General features: G+C 35.8%; 1 protein-coding gene across 2 annotated transcripts; it reads left to right on the top strand.

The window, feature by feature from the left end:
• Positions 1–1,325: 1,325 nt before the first annotated feature.
• Positions 1,326–12,740, top strand: LOC125823771 (pyruvate, phosphate dikinase, chloroplastic). 2 transcript variants are annotated; one of them, XM_049503154.1, is made up of 22 exons: positions 1,326–1,435; positions 2,212–2,515; positions 3,206–3,262; positions 3,557–3,787; positions 4,245–4,382; positions 4,525–4,687; positions 4,832–5,067; positions 5,168–5,296; positions 5,461–5,640; positions 5,747–5,884; positions 6,211–6,375; positions 6,458–6,619; positions 6,704–6,793; positions 6,943–7,081; positions 7,356–7,533; positions 7,865–7,994; positions 8,163–8,291; positions 8,476–8,613; positions 8,712–8,789; positions 8,910–9,001; positions 9,139–9,184; positions 12,731–12,740. In XM_049503154.1, exons 2-21 carry the CDS (start codon positions 2,237–2,239, stop codon positions 9,179–9,181), a joined length of 2,895 nt encoding a protein of 964 aa, XP_049359111.1. In that variant the 5' UTR covers positions 1,326–1,435; positions 2,212–2,236; the 3' UTR covers positions 9,182–9,184; positions 12,731–12,740. The 2 variants fall into 2 exon arrangements, with proteins under 2 accessions (XP_049359111.1, XP_049359112.1); XM_049503155.1 differs by lacking the exon at positions 1,326–1,435 and having other exon boundaries at positions 2,393–2,514; positions 3,204–3,262.
• The last annotated feature ends 694 nt before the right edge of the window (positions 12,741–13,434 follow it).

Raw genomic sequence — 13,434 nt, 5'->3', positions numbered from 1 at the left:
AAAACACATATTGTTATTCTATTTCAATTAATAAAATGAGATTAAGAAAAAAAAGATAAATTCCTACTTATTTATTAGTTAAAGTGATTTTAAAAGAAAAGAACAAAATAAGGTTCTTTAAAAGTAATTTTTATATCAGGAATAAAATATGTTTAAAAAAGAAAATAATAATAATAATATATTTAGTAGGAAAAAAAACATTTTGACCTATTAAATAATTAACAATATGGACATTTAAAACCAAATTATTAACTGAGTGCATCATTATTCTATTTCACATAGTTTAAAGATACTTTGATTTTTTTTTGTTATTTTAACGAGATGGCTTGAAATGCATAATAATTTACAAAGATGAGGAGAAAATCAAAAATTGATTTTTACTTTTCAAATTGAGACATTCCTAGAAAGATCTAGACAATGATAGTAAAGTATATATTTATCTCTCTATCTAGTGGCTGAATAATTTCAGGTTCAATTTATAGTGGTTCTTGAAATTTTGTTCCCATAATTGAACTCAGCCTCATGCCCCTTTTTTTCCCTTCATTATCTCATATTGAACTGTTAAATCTGAAATAAAAGCCCCCACATTATGTTTTATAAATATCCAAAGAAAAAAAATAAATTCCTCATTCAAAAGACCCCAATGGCAAAAAAGAAAAATACAAGATTTAATTATGTGTTGGGAGACATGCCATGTGGCATAAGTTTATTGGTGAAAAGTATTTTTTTTTTGAAAAGTATATTCCAATATGTCTGGAACACTTTTTGATTTTGCTTGGTTACTATTTTTCATTTCTTTAAAGTCACCATCATCATATATTGGTTATATCATATATGTGTTCAGTATTTTAAAAATACTTTTTCACATCAAAAAAGCTTAAATTTTTTTTTAATTTGTTTTATCTTTAATATTGATAACTTATCACCAAACTCATTTTCTAAGATAAAAAATATACATTAATTAATTTAAGTATTCTGTTAAAATACTTATATTAATTCTTATTTCTTAAAAGGCATGTAAAATCTAACGTGGACAAGTAAAAGGGAACGGAAAAAAAATGTATTATGAGAAGACTTCCAAGCAATATTATCCCTGGAAATTGGAATTGATCTGTGTGCCATGCCATAAAATGGCCCATACATAACCAACTCAACTTGCATATAGAAGGGTAAGTTTGGAAATTCCTTAAGATATCACAAATGTATTTTTCCCTCCCAATTAGTCAAAGTCATAGTTAACCATCTTGCAAAAAGACTTGCACCATTATTGGTCATGCCATTCTAATATCATCCACATATAATTCTTCTATTTATTTTTGGCTATTCATTCATATTTTCATATACTAATATTATTTTTCTTTCACATAACTCAACAGCCAATTTCCATTTTGATGTCACAAATTCTTTGAACTTTTTCAGTTCTTCTAAAACATAGGTATGCAACTTTTTCTGATTATTTATATAGTCTTTAATTAATTGTATGTTTTTTTTCTTATTTGAAGGAAAATTATTTCCAACATTATTATATATGTGCTATGAATTTTGATATTTAAGTTGCAGGTTATGTTTAAATTTCTTTTCTTTTTCTTGATTACCCTTCTGTTTGTTATGATTCTTATTTGTTTATATATATATATATATATAGCAGAAGACATTTAATTTGTGTTTATCAATTAAAGAAAATTCTTCTCATAGTACGCAAATTTTGCTGTTTTTTACTAAGCTTATGTGTAGCTGTGTGTTCTTAGTTCATATCTGATCTTCAAGATGTTGAGTTATAATTCATATTACAATCAGACTTTTCTGTAACAGTCATTCTCCATAACAATATTTTACTATCACAGTCTATATTTTTTTTAAACCGATTTTTTCATGTTGTGTTTTACTCTGTCTGTTTCAATCTGTTTGTCTTTCTTTCATTTTTAGTCTGTTTAAAAGAAATATTTCTTTTCTTTTTTGACACCTCTTTAATTTTGATTTTTTGCACTACGAAATTAAGTTATCTATCTTTAATTTAAGACCACAAGATTTAAAGATATTTTTACTTTCTTAAAATTTATGTCAAGTTAAAATCGGACGAACAGATTGAAACAGAGGGAGTATTATATATTCTTTAAACACTTTGCTGTAGCAATTTAAAAAATTCAGACAAATAACATCGATACAGAGAGATTTGACTATAGTTATCTTTTTTTTTTCTTGTTATAACAGGAGACTTAGGACTTGAAGAAGAAAGATGAGTTCAACCATGAAGGGGTTGTTGTTAAAGCCCAATACAAATAATATGTACATGAGAAAATTACTAAAACACAAGTATGCAGAAGAGCAATTTCTAGCAAAGTACTCTTCTTTTGGCATCCATATGAATTGTTCAAGATGGAGTAAAGTCATTAAGTGTCATAAACAAGAACCTAATGGCTTTTCAAATTCCCCAATAACTCCAATAAAAAAGCAAAATCTTACACCTCAGGCAATTTTGAGTCCTGTTTCAGAACCTACATCAACTGCAAAAAAGGTACTTTTACTCGGCCTTATAAATGAAATTTTGAATTTAATCATATTTTAAGCGTTAGCTTATCTAGTGAGTAATAAATACTTGAGCATAAATGATCCAATATTTTAATTGATAATGTCTAATAAAAACATTTTATTACATGTACAAGTGCTTAATTGGATCATGTTTTAAACTGAGTGTCTAAATTTTAGTTAGTGTAAAAATTTAGGTGTTATTGAGTAGTTAATGATTAGCAACCAAGGGTTCACCTATTAAAATGGAGTCAGTTGACCATTAATGAAAAAACTAGACTTTCAACAGAATGATAGTTTACACGTGCTCTGCTGAATTTATTATTCAGTAAACTAAAACTTGACACCTATATATACTACTAACACGTTTTGCCTGTATATAAAGTTTGTTATATTTCAATCATTTCTCTGTCAATTCTTGTCAAGAATTCTCTTTGAATTCTATCAGAAAAAGAAGTGTTTTTCGTTCATAAGTAATCATGCAGGTACCTTTTAATCAATTGAACTTATCTCTTTCATCTCTAATTTTGTTTGGTACCAATTAATCTGAATTCGCATCGTATACACCTTTTGTTATTCCTAATAATAGGAGAATTTCAAAATATGGAACTCATATGGGACTTTTATCTATGTGTAAGTTGAATTTCAATTGGTTTATAATTTTCTGTTTGGTGTACAGAGAGTTTATACTTTTGGAAAAGGAAGAAGTGAAGGAAACAAGGGCATGAAGTCCTTGGTAAGTTTATTTTTCTCTTTTTTATATATACTATGAGTGTAATTTAACTTGTTGTAGCCTTAATTTCACTTATTAAGGACCAGGGGAGCTAGTAAAAACCCCTTTTTTGATGGAAAATTATATTGTTTATACTTGATGTTGAACCTTTTTAATGAAAATTCTAGCTTTGCCACTTATAACGTTAGGTGATGTTATTTTTTAGGTGGCCTGAAAGTGTAAATCTTTTATATGAACTTGTATGTTTTGATAGTTTGAAGACTGAGCTCATTGAGCACATTTCTATATGTGTTGTAGTTGGGAGGTAAAGGAGCAAACCTTGCTGAAATGGCAAGCATTGGATTGTCCGTGCCGCCGGGACTTACTATATCAACAGAAGCATGCCAGGAGTATCAGATTGCTAAAAAGCTTCCACAAGGACTGTGGGAGGAGATACTACAAGGATTGGAAGTTGTGGAGAAAGATATGGGGGCTTTCCTTGGGAACCCCTCCAAGCCTCTCCTTCTTTCGGTTCGCTCTGGTGCTGCTGTAAGTCTATACTACTTGCTAATATCTCAGTACTTTCTATAAGAAGTCATTTTCAGTATAGTCACCCAATTTATGCATTTTGTGATATCGCGAGCTAGTTTGTTGAATATCTAATAAGTGATGCATATTTTGAGTTCTCAAGAGGCCCCTCTTTAGTTAAGCTGTCTATAGTCTAAACATCTTTTGTGCAAATTGCAGTAAGAAATCTCTTGATTGATTGTAAATAAGCTTTAATCTTTCTAGTTGGCCAATTTGAGAATGATTGTAAGTTCAAGCTATGTTGTTAGATTACTATAACGGTAGTGGATGGAGTACATGGTCTCCTTATATGATATTGGACAGTCCTCATCTATTGAGCTAGTTTTTTGGGATTGAGTTAGGTCCATTTGACGATGTTTATGTAGTTCAGTTAATCTCTATATCATACTAATGCTGAGTTATCTTGATCTATGTATAGATTTCTATGCCTGGGATGATGGATACTGTCTTGAACCTTGGACTCAATGATGAAGTGGTTACTGGTTTGGCCGCCAAAAGTGGAGAGAGGTTTGCTTATGACTCGTACAGACGATTTCTTGACATGTTTGGAGATGTGGTGAGTAGATCCTCATTAATGTTTTTTTTCTCTTTTCTAATTTTTCAACTTTTCCTACATATCTTGAAAATGAAACAGAATGCTGGTTAAAGTCTCGTCGTAGATTTTATCTCCTGTGGTTCTAACAGTGGTCTGTTTGAAGGTAATGGGCATTTCACATTCATTATTTGCGGAGAAGTTAGAGAAGTTGAAGGATGCCAAAGGAGTGAAGCTTGACACCGAGCTCACAGCATCTGATCTTAAACAGCTTGTGGAGCAGTACAAAAATGTCTATGTTGAAGCTAAGGGTGAAAAGTTTCCTTCAGGTAATGTAAACCACAGCCATCTTTTACTGATGGCCTGAATCGTAAAAAGGCCACGAAAGGCCTGCTCTGTGAATTTTTTGGTTTAAACCAAATTCCAAAGGTTATGAGAGTACATTAACTTTGTGGATATGACTCTGTATACAGATCCCAAAAGACAGTTGGAGTTGGCTATCAAAGCAGTTTTTGATTCTTGGGACAGTCCAAGAGCCATCAAATATCGGAGCATTAATCAGATAACAGGACTTAAAGGAACTGCAGTAAACATTCAATGCATGGTGTTTGGGAACATGGGTAACACTTCAGGAACAGGTGTTCTCTTCACTAGGAATCCGAGCACTGGCGAGAAGAAGCTCTATGGAGAGTTTCTAATCAATGCTCAGGTCTAGAATATGCTACTTTGGTTCATTTTATGGTGCATTTGAGTTTTAAGATTTTCTCATTGTTTTTGTCGAGAAAAGCTGATAAAACTGCATTAGTCAGGGAGAGGATGTTGTCGCTGGAATTAGAACACCTCAGGACTTGGATACAATGAAGGAGTGTATGCCTGAAGCATACAGGGAGCTTGTTGAGAATTGTGAGATTTTAGAGCGACATTATAAAGATATGATGGTAAACCTCTGGCATTATACTGGACTACAGCATTCATATATAGTTTGTTTGTTTGTTTTACCTTTCCAATTTTAGATTGGTTAAATAATTATACATCTCCAATAAACAGAAAAATCAGGACATTATTATGAATCTTTTTCTGTTTCTGTTTTGACGAATTGCAGGATATCGAATTCACTGTTCAAGAAAATAGACTGTGGATGTTACAATGCCGAACAGGGAAGCGTACGGGTAAAGGAGCTGTAAAGATAGCAGTTGACATGGTGAATGAGGGACTTGTTGACAAGCGCGCAGCTGTAAAGATGGTGGAGCCACAGCATCTAGACCAACTTCTTCACCCCCAGGTGAGGATATGTTTTTTGAATCTTACGTTGTGTATGATTAGCACTGATGTAATACTTATTGGAAAAGTAAAGATAAACACTTGATTTCTTCTTTTGTTTATCATAGTTTGAAAATCCATCGGCTTATAAAGACAACGTGATTGCTAAGGGCCTTCCTGCTTCTCCTGGGGCAGCAGTGGGACAGGTCGTGTTCAGCGCTGAAGATGCTGAAGAATGGCATGCACAAGGGAAGAGTGCTATTTTGGTATTTCCTCATCTCATCCTGTATCTACTAATAATGGTGATAGCTATGCTACCGCACTATGGTATCTTTGTTTACGTGCATTATCCTTTATTTATTTTCTTTTATATTGTTCCTGTGGATGGAGGGAGGGGAGTGTTTCTAAAGAAGACATTGTTTATTTAAATCTTTTCATCAACTAATTATGGATACAATGTCAGTGTTTCACCTTCTTGAGTTAATTAAAGTTCTTGTATGTTGGTTGGAAATCATGGAAACAATATTCTTGCCTTGTTAATTAACACTTTCTCCATTCTTGAAATTGAGCTTTTCCATTATGGCATATAAAGGTTAGAACTGAAACAAGTCCAGAGGATGTTGGAGGCATGCATGCTGCTGCGGGGATCTTAACCGCACGAGGTGGCATGACATCTCATGCGGCTGTTGTAGCCCGTGGCTGGGGTAAATGTTGTGTGTCTGGATGTGCTGATATTCGTGTTAATGAGTCGGAAAAGGTACGACTATAGCTTTTCAAAATGAAACACAATTGTTGACATTAAGGAACTTGGAAGAATTCATTTGACCAGTTTAGTGCAGGTTCTCATCATTGAAGACAAAGTGATTCATGAAGGAGAGTGGCTTTCGTTGAATGGATCAACAGGTGAAGTAATCTTGGGAAAGCAACCACTATCGCCTCCAGCTATGACTGGTGATTTGGAGATCTTCATGGCTTTGGCTGATAAGATCAGGCGCATCAAGGTGCCGCAGGATATACAGTAGTATTATGTTGCATAAGTAAACTTTGATACTTTTAACTGATCATGAATATTGCCAATGGATTAGGTTATGGCAAATGCTGACACACCAGAAGATGCACTAGCAGCAAGGAATAATGGTGCTGAAGGGATTGGTCTATGCAGGACAGAACACATGGTACTTTTTTCTTCTTTTACTACGCATACTGTCTTGTTGTAATATCTTGCAACATATTACAACACCACTGTCTCAAGCGAAGTGCCACATCTTTTCATTATGAAATTCATTTTTTATTCAATGTGAGCTGATGCACATCTCTCTTTCAGTTCTTTGCATCAGACGAAAGGATAAAAGCTGTGAGAAGGATGATAATGGCAGTTACTCTTGAGCAGAGGAAGGAAGCGCTCGACTCATTGTTGCCTTACCAGAGATCTGACTTTGAAGGCATTTTCCGTGCTATGGATGGTAACTTCAATAGCAACTAATATTATAACCTTTCCATACTGAGCATCTATGTTGCTCGGACTCTCCAAAAATGCAGCCGCACCATCCTCTAAAATTGCACTACTTTTGGAGGATCCGACACAAACCCAATGATAAAACTTCATTTCCATGTTCATAAGAACACAACCATAACTAAGATTTAGTTTGTCCTAGTGGAATGTCTGTTCAACTTTCCAAGTTGACATAAACTTCCAAAGTGAATATGTCAGGTGTACTAAGTTTCCTATCTTTTCAGGTCTTCCGGTAACAATTCGACTGTTAGACCCACCACTTCATGAATTTTTGCCAGAAGGGAACCTGGAAGAGATTGTGAGTGAACTAACAACACATACAGGCATGCGCGAGGAAGATGTCTATTCTAGGATTGAGAAATTGTCAGAAGTCAATCCCATGCTCGGATTTCGAGGCTGCAGGTCTGATATTTCTCATATCACAAACAATTGATCTACTTTTACTGCATTACTTTGCAAGGACTAAGGGATGCTGTATAAAAGAGAGAAATTTATAGAGGTGCATATGTTTAGTCACACATTCCACTGTCAATGTATAACTTGGTCTAGGTAGTGCTTATCCGAATCCTGATTTGAGCAATGCAGTATTTTTTTTCGTCTCACAATCCGGAACCAGACTTTCTTATAATGGTCTGCTTGTAAATTGTTGGTGGAAATGTAGTGTGTTTGAAACTATATATATACAGAGCATTTCTTTCGCTCGTACAGTTAATTTGTGTTTTCTCTTTTACAGGCTAGGTATATCCTACCCGGAACTGACAGAAATGCAGGCTCGTGCGATCTTTCAAGCTGCTATAACTATGAACAACCAGGGTATTTCAGTATTTCCAGAGATAATGGTTCCCCTTGTTGGAACACCTCAGGTATGTTTTTTGTGGTTTGTATAAAATAAGTTCTATTCTTACATCTTGAATATTATTGATGTATCAAGAATGAAGATATATAACCGCCCTTTTCATTTTATGAAGTGTATACAAAGGGGTGGAGTTGATTATTTTTTTGATAAGTAACAGTGCATCTTTAATTTACAGGAATTAGGTCATCAAGTTGATTTAATCCGTGACGTTGCCAAAAAGGTTTTCGCAGAGATGGGTACCTCGTTGAATTATAAGGTGGGAACCATGATAGAGATTCCTAGAGCTGCTTTGATTGCAGATGAGGTATGTCTTTTGAAGCAACTTATTAACGATAATCGCAAAGAGTTAAGACTATGCATGATCTTACTTAACTAGCGAAAGATTTTCATTTACTTAACTCTTCAATGATATATTTCAATAATGAAAGGCATACATTTTGCTACATTGATTTGCTTATGCTCCATATTTTACTGGAACTTGATGATAGATTGCTAAAGAAGCAGAGTTCTTTTCCTTCGGAACCAATGACCTCACACAAATGACATTTGGATATAGTAGAGACGATGTAGGCAAGTTTCTTCCTATATACCTAGCGAAAGGCATCCTCCAACACGATCCATTCGAGGTTAGCTTGCCATATCTCAAACTACTACTATATATCCATGTGAAATGCAAAAGTTTGGAAACTAGCATGTTGACGCTTGAAGATTTAATATCTATCAGGTTCTTGATCAAAAAGGTGTTGGTCAGCTCATCAAGATGGCTACAGAAAAAGGTCGGGCTGCAAGGCCAAACTTGAAGGTCAGTTGTGCCTTTGAATAAGAGATTTAACTTATATACACGGACGGACGGACAGTGCAAATAACTTGTATACTAGGAGTAACATTTTTCATTTTTTAACTTATATACACATATAAACAGGTTGGAATTTGTGGAGAACATGGTGGGGAGCCTTCTTCAGTTGCATTTTTTGCTGAGGCTGGATTGGACTATGTTTCTTGCTCTCCATTCAGGTATATATATATCTTTGTCTCCTCGATATTATCGACTTAAACAATGGGGGCCGAGTTTGCCAAGAACTTTTGAAAATGTTTGAGATTAATTGACGATTGACTAATGGTTTTTTTGTATAATTCATGTGCTTAATCAGGGTGCCCATTGCAAGGCTAGCTGCAGCACAAGTTGTAGTTTGAAGGAAGAAGCAAAGATCAAGTTGATTTTTAGCAGATGTAAATAAATAAATACATACAATTAATACCATAAAAAAGAAGAAGAAAAGTTGTTTAGGAAAAGGGAACAAGATCTATTACTTTCTTTTTCATAAACATGAAACAAGTGTTTATATGTTAATAACAAAAAAAGAAAAAGATTTGTTCTTCTTTTCACACCCTTATTCTTGTTTGTTTTACATTTCGATACAATACAAAACACTGTAAAAGAGCCTTAATAGTAATTAGGTTGGAATTATAATTTTGGACACTAACCAACTGTTAGTAGATTTCCAGATTAGATGAGTCAGCAAAGCAGTTATACATTTTAGCGGGAAAAACAGTTACGAATAGTACACAGTCAGGAATTTAGTTAGCTTCAGGAAATCAGTTAGTAACAGATTTAGCTCAATCTCTTTCATTGTATGCAACTATAAATACTTGTACAAGTCATTGTAAAGATATGAATAGATACATGTTGTTTGTCTACACTCAATCTTCTTCAATCATTTCTTCTCTTCCATAATCTGTGGTTATTTTCTCGAAACCTCTCCGATAGGATCCTGAAATAGCCTTTGAATCCTCGAGTTGTAATTAACTCCTGCAATTCAGCTATCAGTGGTATCAGAGCCATACGATTCCTTGGCATCAATGGCGAAAGGGACAAGAGCAAGTGGAGACCCAATCAATGAACCTTCAACTTCAGAAGTAGGGGATTTGCGTGATATGATGCAAAATTTGATAACAGAGGTTGGAGCTTTAGCAGGTAAAATTTCTTCTCTGGAGAAGTTAGATCAGACAGTGATTGAGTTGCAGAACCAATTTGCAGCATCTGGGGAGAATCGAAGGGACAAGACACCATTGGAAACTGAGGAAGGACCTACAGAAAAAGTTCAATCAGAAGAAAGAATCCACATAAACAGGGGACGAAGCCCTAACAGTGGTAATAGTTACCATTCCAACCAGTCGAATTTCACTCGATGGTCAAGAATGGAATTCTTGAGGTTTAATGGGGAGGATCTCCGATCATGGTTGTTCAAAATTGAACAATTCTTTTCTATGGAGAATGTTTTGGCTGAAGAAAAAATTGGGGTGGCTGCTCTGCAATTGGAGGGGGAAGCAATTCAGTGGCATCTATCGTTCATGAGATACAGGCAGTATTTGCATCCGGCCACTTGGAATGATTATGTGATGGCATTAGTAGAAAGGTTTGGTACTGACTTTGATGATCCTATGGAGGAAATCAAAAAGGTGAAACAAGTGGGCAGTGTGAAGGATTATCAAGCGATCTTTGAGAAGAATTTGACTAGGGTGAACTTATCTCAGGAGAATGCGATCAGTTGTTTTTTGGGAGGATTGAAAACAGAGCTGAATATTGCTGTCAAAATCACAAACCCTACAACATTATCTCAAGTTTATAAAAGTGCTAGGATGCAAGAAGCATTCCTTTCTGCTATTAAGCAACCTCATTCTTCATTATATTCAAACTACAATGGAAATTCAGCAAGAAGGGGAGTAGATCAGAGGGTTCAGAATAGGCCACTCCTACCAACTCCTGGTAGAGGGGGAGCACCAATACATAAAGGGTTTCAAAGAAGATCATTAAGCCCAGAGGAAATGAATGAGAAAAGAGCAAAAGGCCTTTGCTTCTTTTGTGATGAAAAATATGTTATGGGTCACAAGTGTAGAAACTTGAAGCAGCTTTACATTCTGGAATTAGAAGAAACAGATGGAGAGAAATATTGTGAGGAAGAAGAGCAATATGAGGAGGTGAATCAAGAATTGGAGATGCAACAAGGCATTGAACAAATGGAGATATCCATCCATGCTTTGAATGGCTCATTAGGGTATAGGACCTTGAGGGTCACCGGATATCACTCCAAACAACCATTACACATTTTGGTGGACACTGGGAGTTCCCACAACTTCATTGATCCATCATTGGTTGAACAATTAGGGTGTCAAGTCACACAAACTACTCCTCAGTTAGTTGCTGCAGCCAATGGTACTATGAAGGTGGATAAGTCGTGCAAGCTTTCTTGGTTGTTGCAAGGAGCAGAGTTTGCAGCTGAATTTTTGTTACTTCCATTGGGAAATTGTGGGGTGGTACTAGGAGTTCAATGGCTATTGACTCTAGGTGATATCAAGATGAATTTCAGCAAACTCACTATGGAGTTTTGGTATAATGGCAGAAAACACTTACTAAGGGGTGCAGGCAAACAAATTACGTGTGTTGGAGCTGGAAAGCTTGGGAAGTTAACAGGTAATCAATCTCAATTATGTATGATACAAGTACTTCCTCACATGAGTGCTGAACTACTTGCGTTAGAAACTAAAGACAACATTGACAAGGATCCTAGAATAGTGAGTCTATTGAAAGATTATAGAGAATTATTTGCTGAACCTACAGGATTACCACCATCTAGGGGGATTTATGATCATAAGATTGTGTTACAATCGGGAACAGAACCTGTTAATAAAAGACCCTATAGATATCCTTCTGTTAAGAAGGATATCATTGAAGAACTTGTGCAACAAATGTTAGATCAGGGCATTGTTCAGCCTAGTAGTAGTCCATTTGCCTCACCAGTGGTGTTGGTTGGCAAGAAGGATGGCTCATGGAGACTATGTGTAGACTATAGGGATCTTAACAAGCACACTGTTAAGAACAAATTCCCTATACCTCTGGTAGAAGATCTTTTGGATGAACTTGGGGGTTCAGTAATCTTCTCCAAAATAGATCTTAGGGCAGGGTACCATCAGTTGAGGATGGCCAAAGAAGACATACCAAAAACAGCATTCCGAACTCACTCGGGGCACTTTGAGTATTTGGTAATGCCATTTGGATTATCTAATGCACCAGCAACATTTCAAGGGTTGATGAACACTGTGTTTCGAAAGTTTTTGAGAAAGTCTGTCCTAGTTTTTTTTGATGATATTCTGATCTATAGTCAGTCTATTGAAGATCATCTGTTGCACCTGAGAAACGTGTTTGCTGCAATGAAGGATCATCACTTACTAGCCAAGGAAAGCAAATGTTTCTTTGGAGTGGATCGAATTGAATATCTGGGCCATTTCATTACCAGGGAAGGAGTATCCACTGATCCTGCAAAAATACTTGCTGTTCAAAATTGGCCAGTACCAACTACTATTAAGCAATTAAGAGGCTTCATTGGATTGGCGGGTTATTACAGGAGATTCATACAAGGGTTTGGCATCATCAGTAAACCATTAACTGATCTTTTGAAGAAGGATAGTTTCAAATGGTCACCAGCTGCTACTGAGGCGTTCGAACAATTGAAGGAAGCTTTAACTAGGACTCCTGTTCTCGCCTTACCTGATGCAAACAAAACATTTGTGGTTGAAACAGATGCTAGTGGGTATGGCATTGGAGCGGTGTTGATGCAACAAGGTCATCCTATTGCCTTTATCAGCAAGACTCTTTCACCAAGACATGCAGCCATGTCTGTCTATGATAGGGAATTACTAGCTATTGTACATGCCGTTTCTAAATGGTCTCAGTATTTGCTTGGGCAAAGGTTCATTATCAGAACTGATCAGAGAGCTCTGAAGTTCTTAATGGAACAAAAATTGCACACCAATTCCCAACTTATGTGGTTGACCAAGTTAATGCCTTTTGATTATACCATTGAGTATAAATCAGGGGTTGAAAATAAGGCTGCTGATGCACTTTCAAGGGTTTCTGGTGCAGAACTCTTGGCTTTGATTATTTCCAATAATGACTCTGAATTGTTGCAAGCTATTGAAGATAGTTGGACAGCAGACATTGAATTAAAGGGACTGATTGAGAGGTTGCAAGCTGATCCACATACTCATTCACAGTTCACTTGGTATCAAAACAAATTGAGGAGGAAAGGCAGATTAGTTGTTGGCAAGGTGGGACAACTAAGGCAAGATATCATCACTTTGTGGCATGCTACACCACAAGGGGGCCATTCCGGGATTGAGGCTACATTGAAGAGGTTACTTACACTCTTCTATTGGAAAGGAATGCGACAGGATGTTAAAATGTTTGTGCAAAAGTGTGATGTGTGCCAGAGAAGTAAAGCTGATCTAGCAGCTTCTCCTGGTCTTTTACAGCCCTTACCAATTCCTGAGGTAGTGTGGTCTCAAATCAGCATGGATTTCATTGATGGTTTACCAAAATCCCATGGCTATGAAGTCATACTAGTGGTAGTTGACAGGCATAGCAAGTATGGCCATTTTATTCCTCTTAA

This window comes from Solanum verrucosum, unplaced genomic scaffold, assembly GCF_900185275.1.
Source record: "Solanum verrucosum unplaced genomic scaffold, falcon-dt-bn FXZP01000093.1, whole genome shotgun sequence".
NCBI lineage: Eukaryota > Viridiplantae > Streptophyta > Magnoliopsida > Solanales > Solanaceae > Solanum > Solanum verrucosum.
This window is presented reverse-complemented; position numbering and strand designations above follow the sequence as displayed.

Coding starts and splice junctions, on each gene's coding strand:
- LOC125823771 (XM_049503154.1), top strand. CDS start 2,237: ATGAGTTCAACCATGAAGGGGTTGTTGTTAAAGCCCAATACAAATAAT. Junction 6,620..6,703: donor ATAAGATCAGGCGCATCAAG/GTGCCGCAGGAT, acceptor CCAATGGATTAG/GTTATGGCAAATGCTGACAC. Junction 8,614..8,711: donor TCCAACACGATCCATTCGAG/GTTAGCTTGCCA, acceptor AATATCTATCAG/GTTCTTGATCAAAAAGGTGT.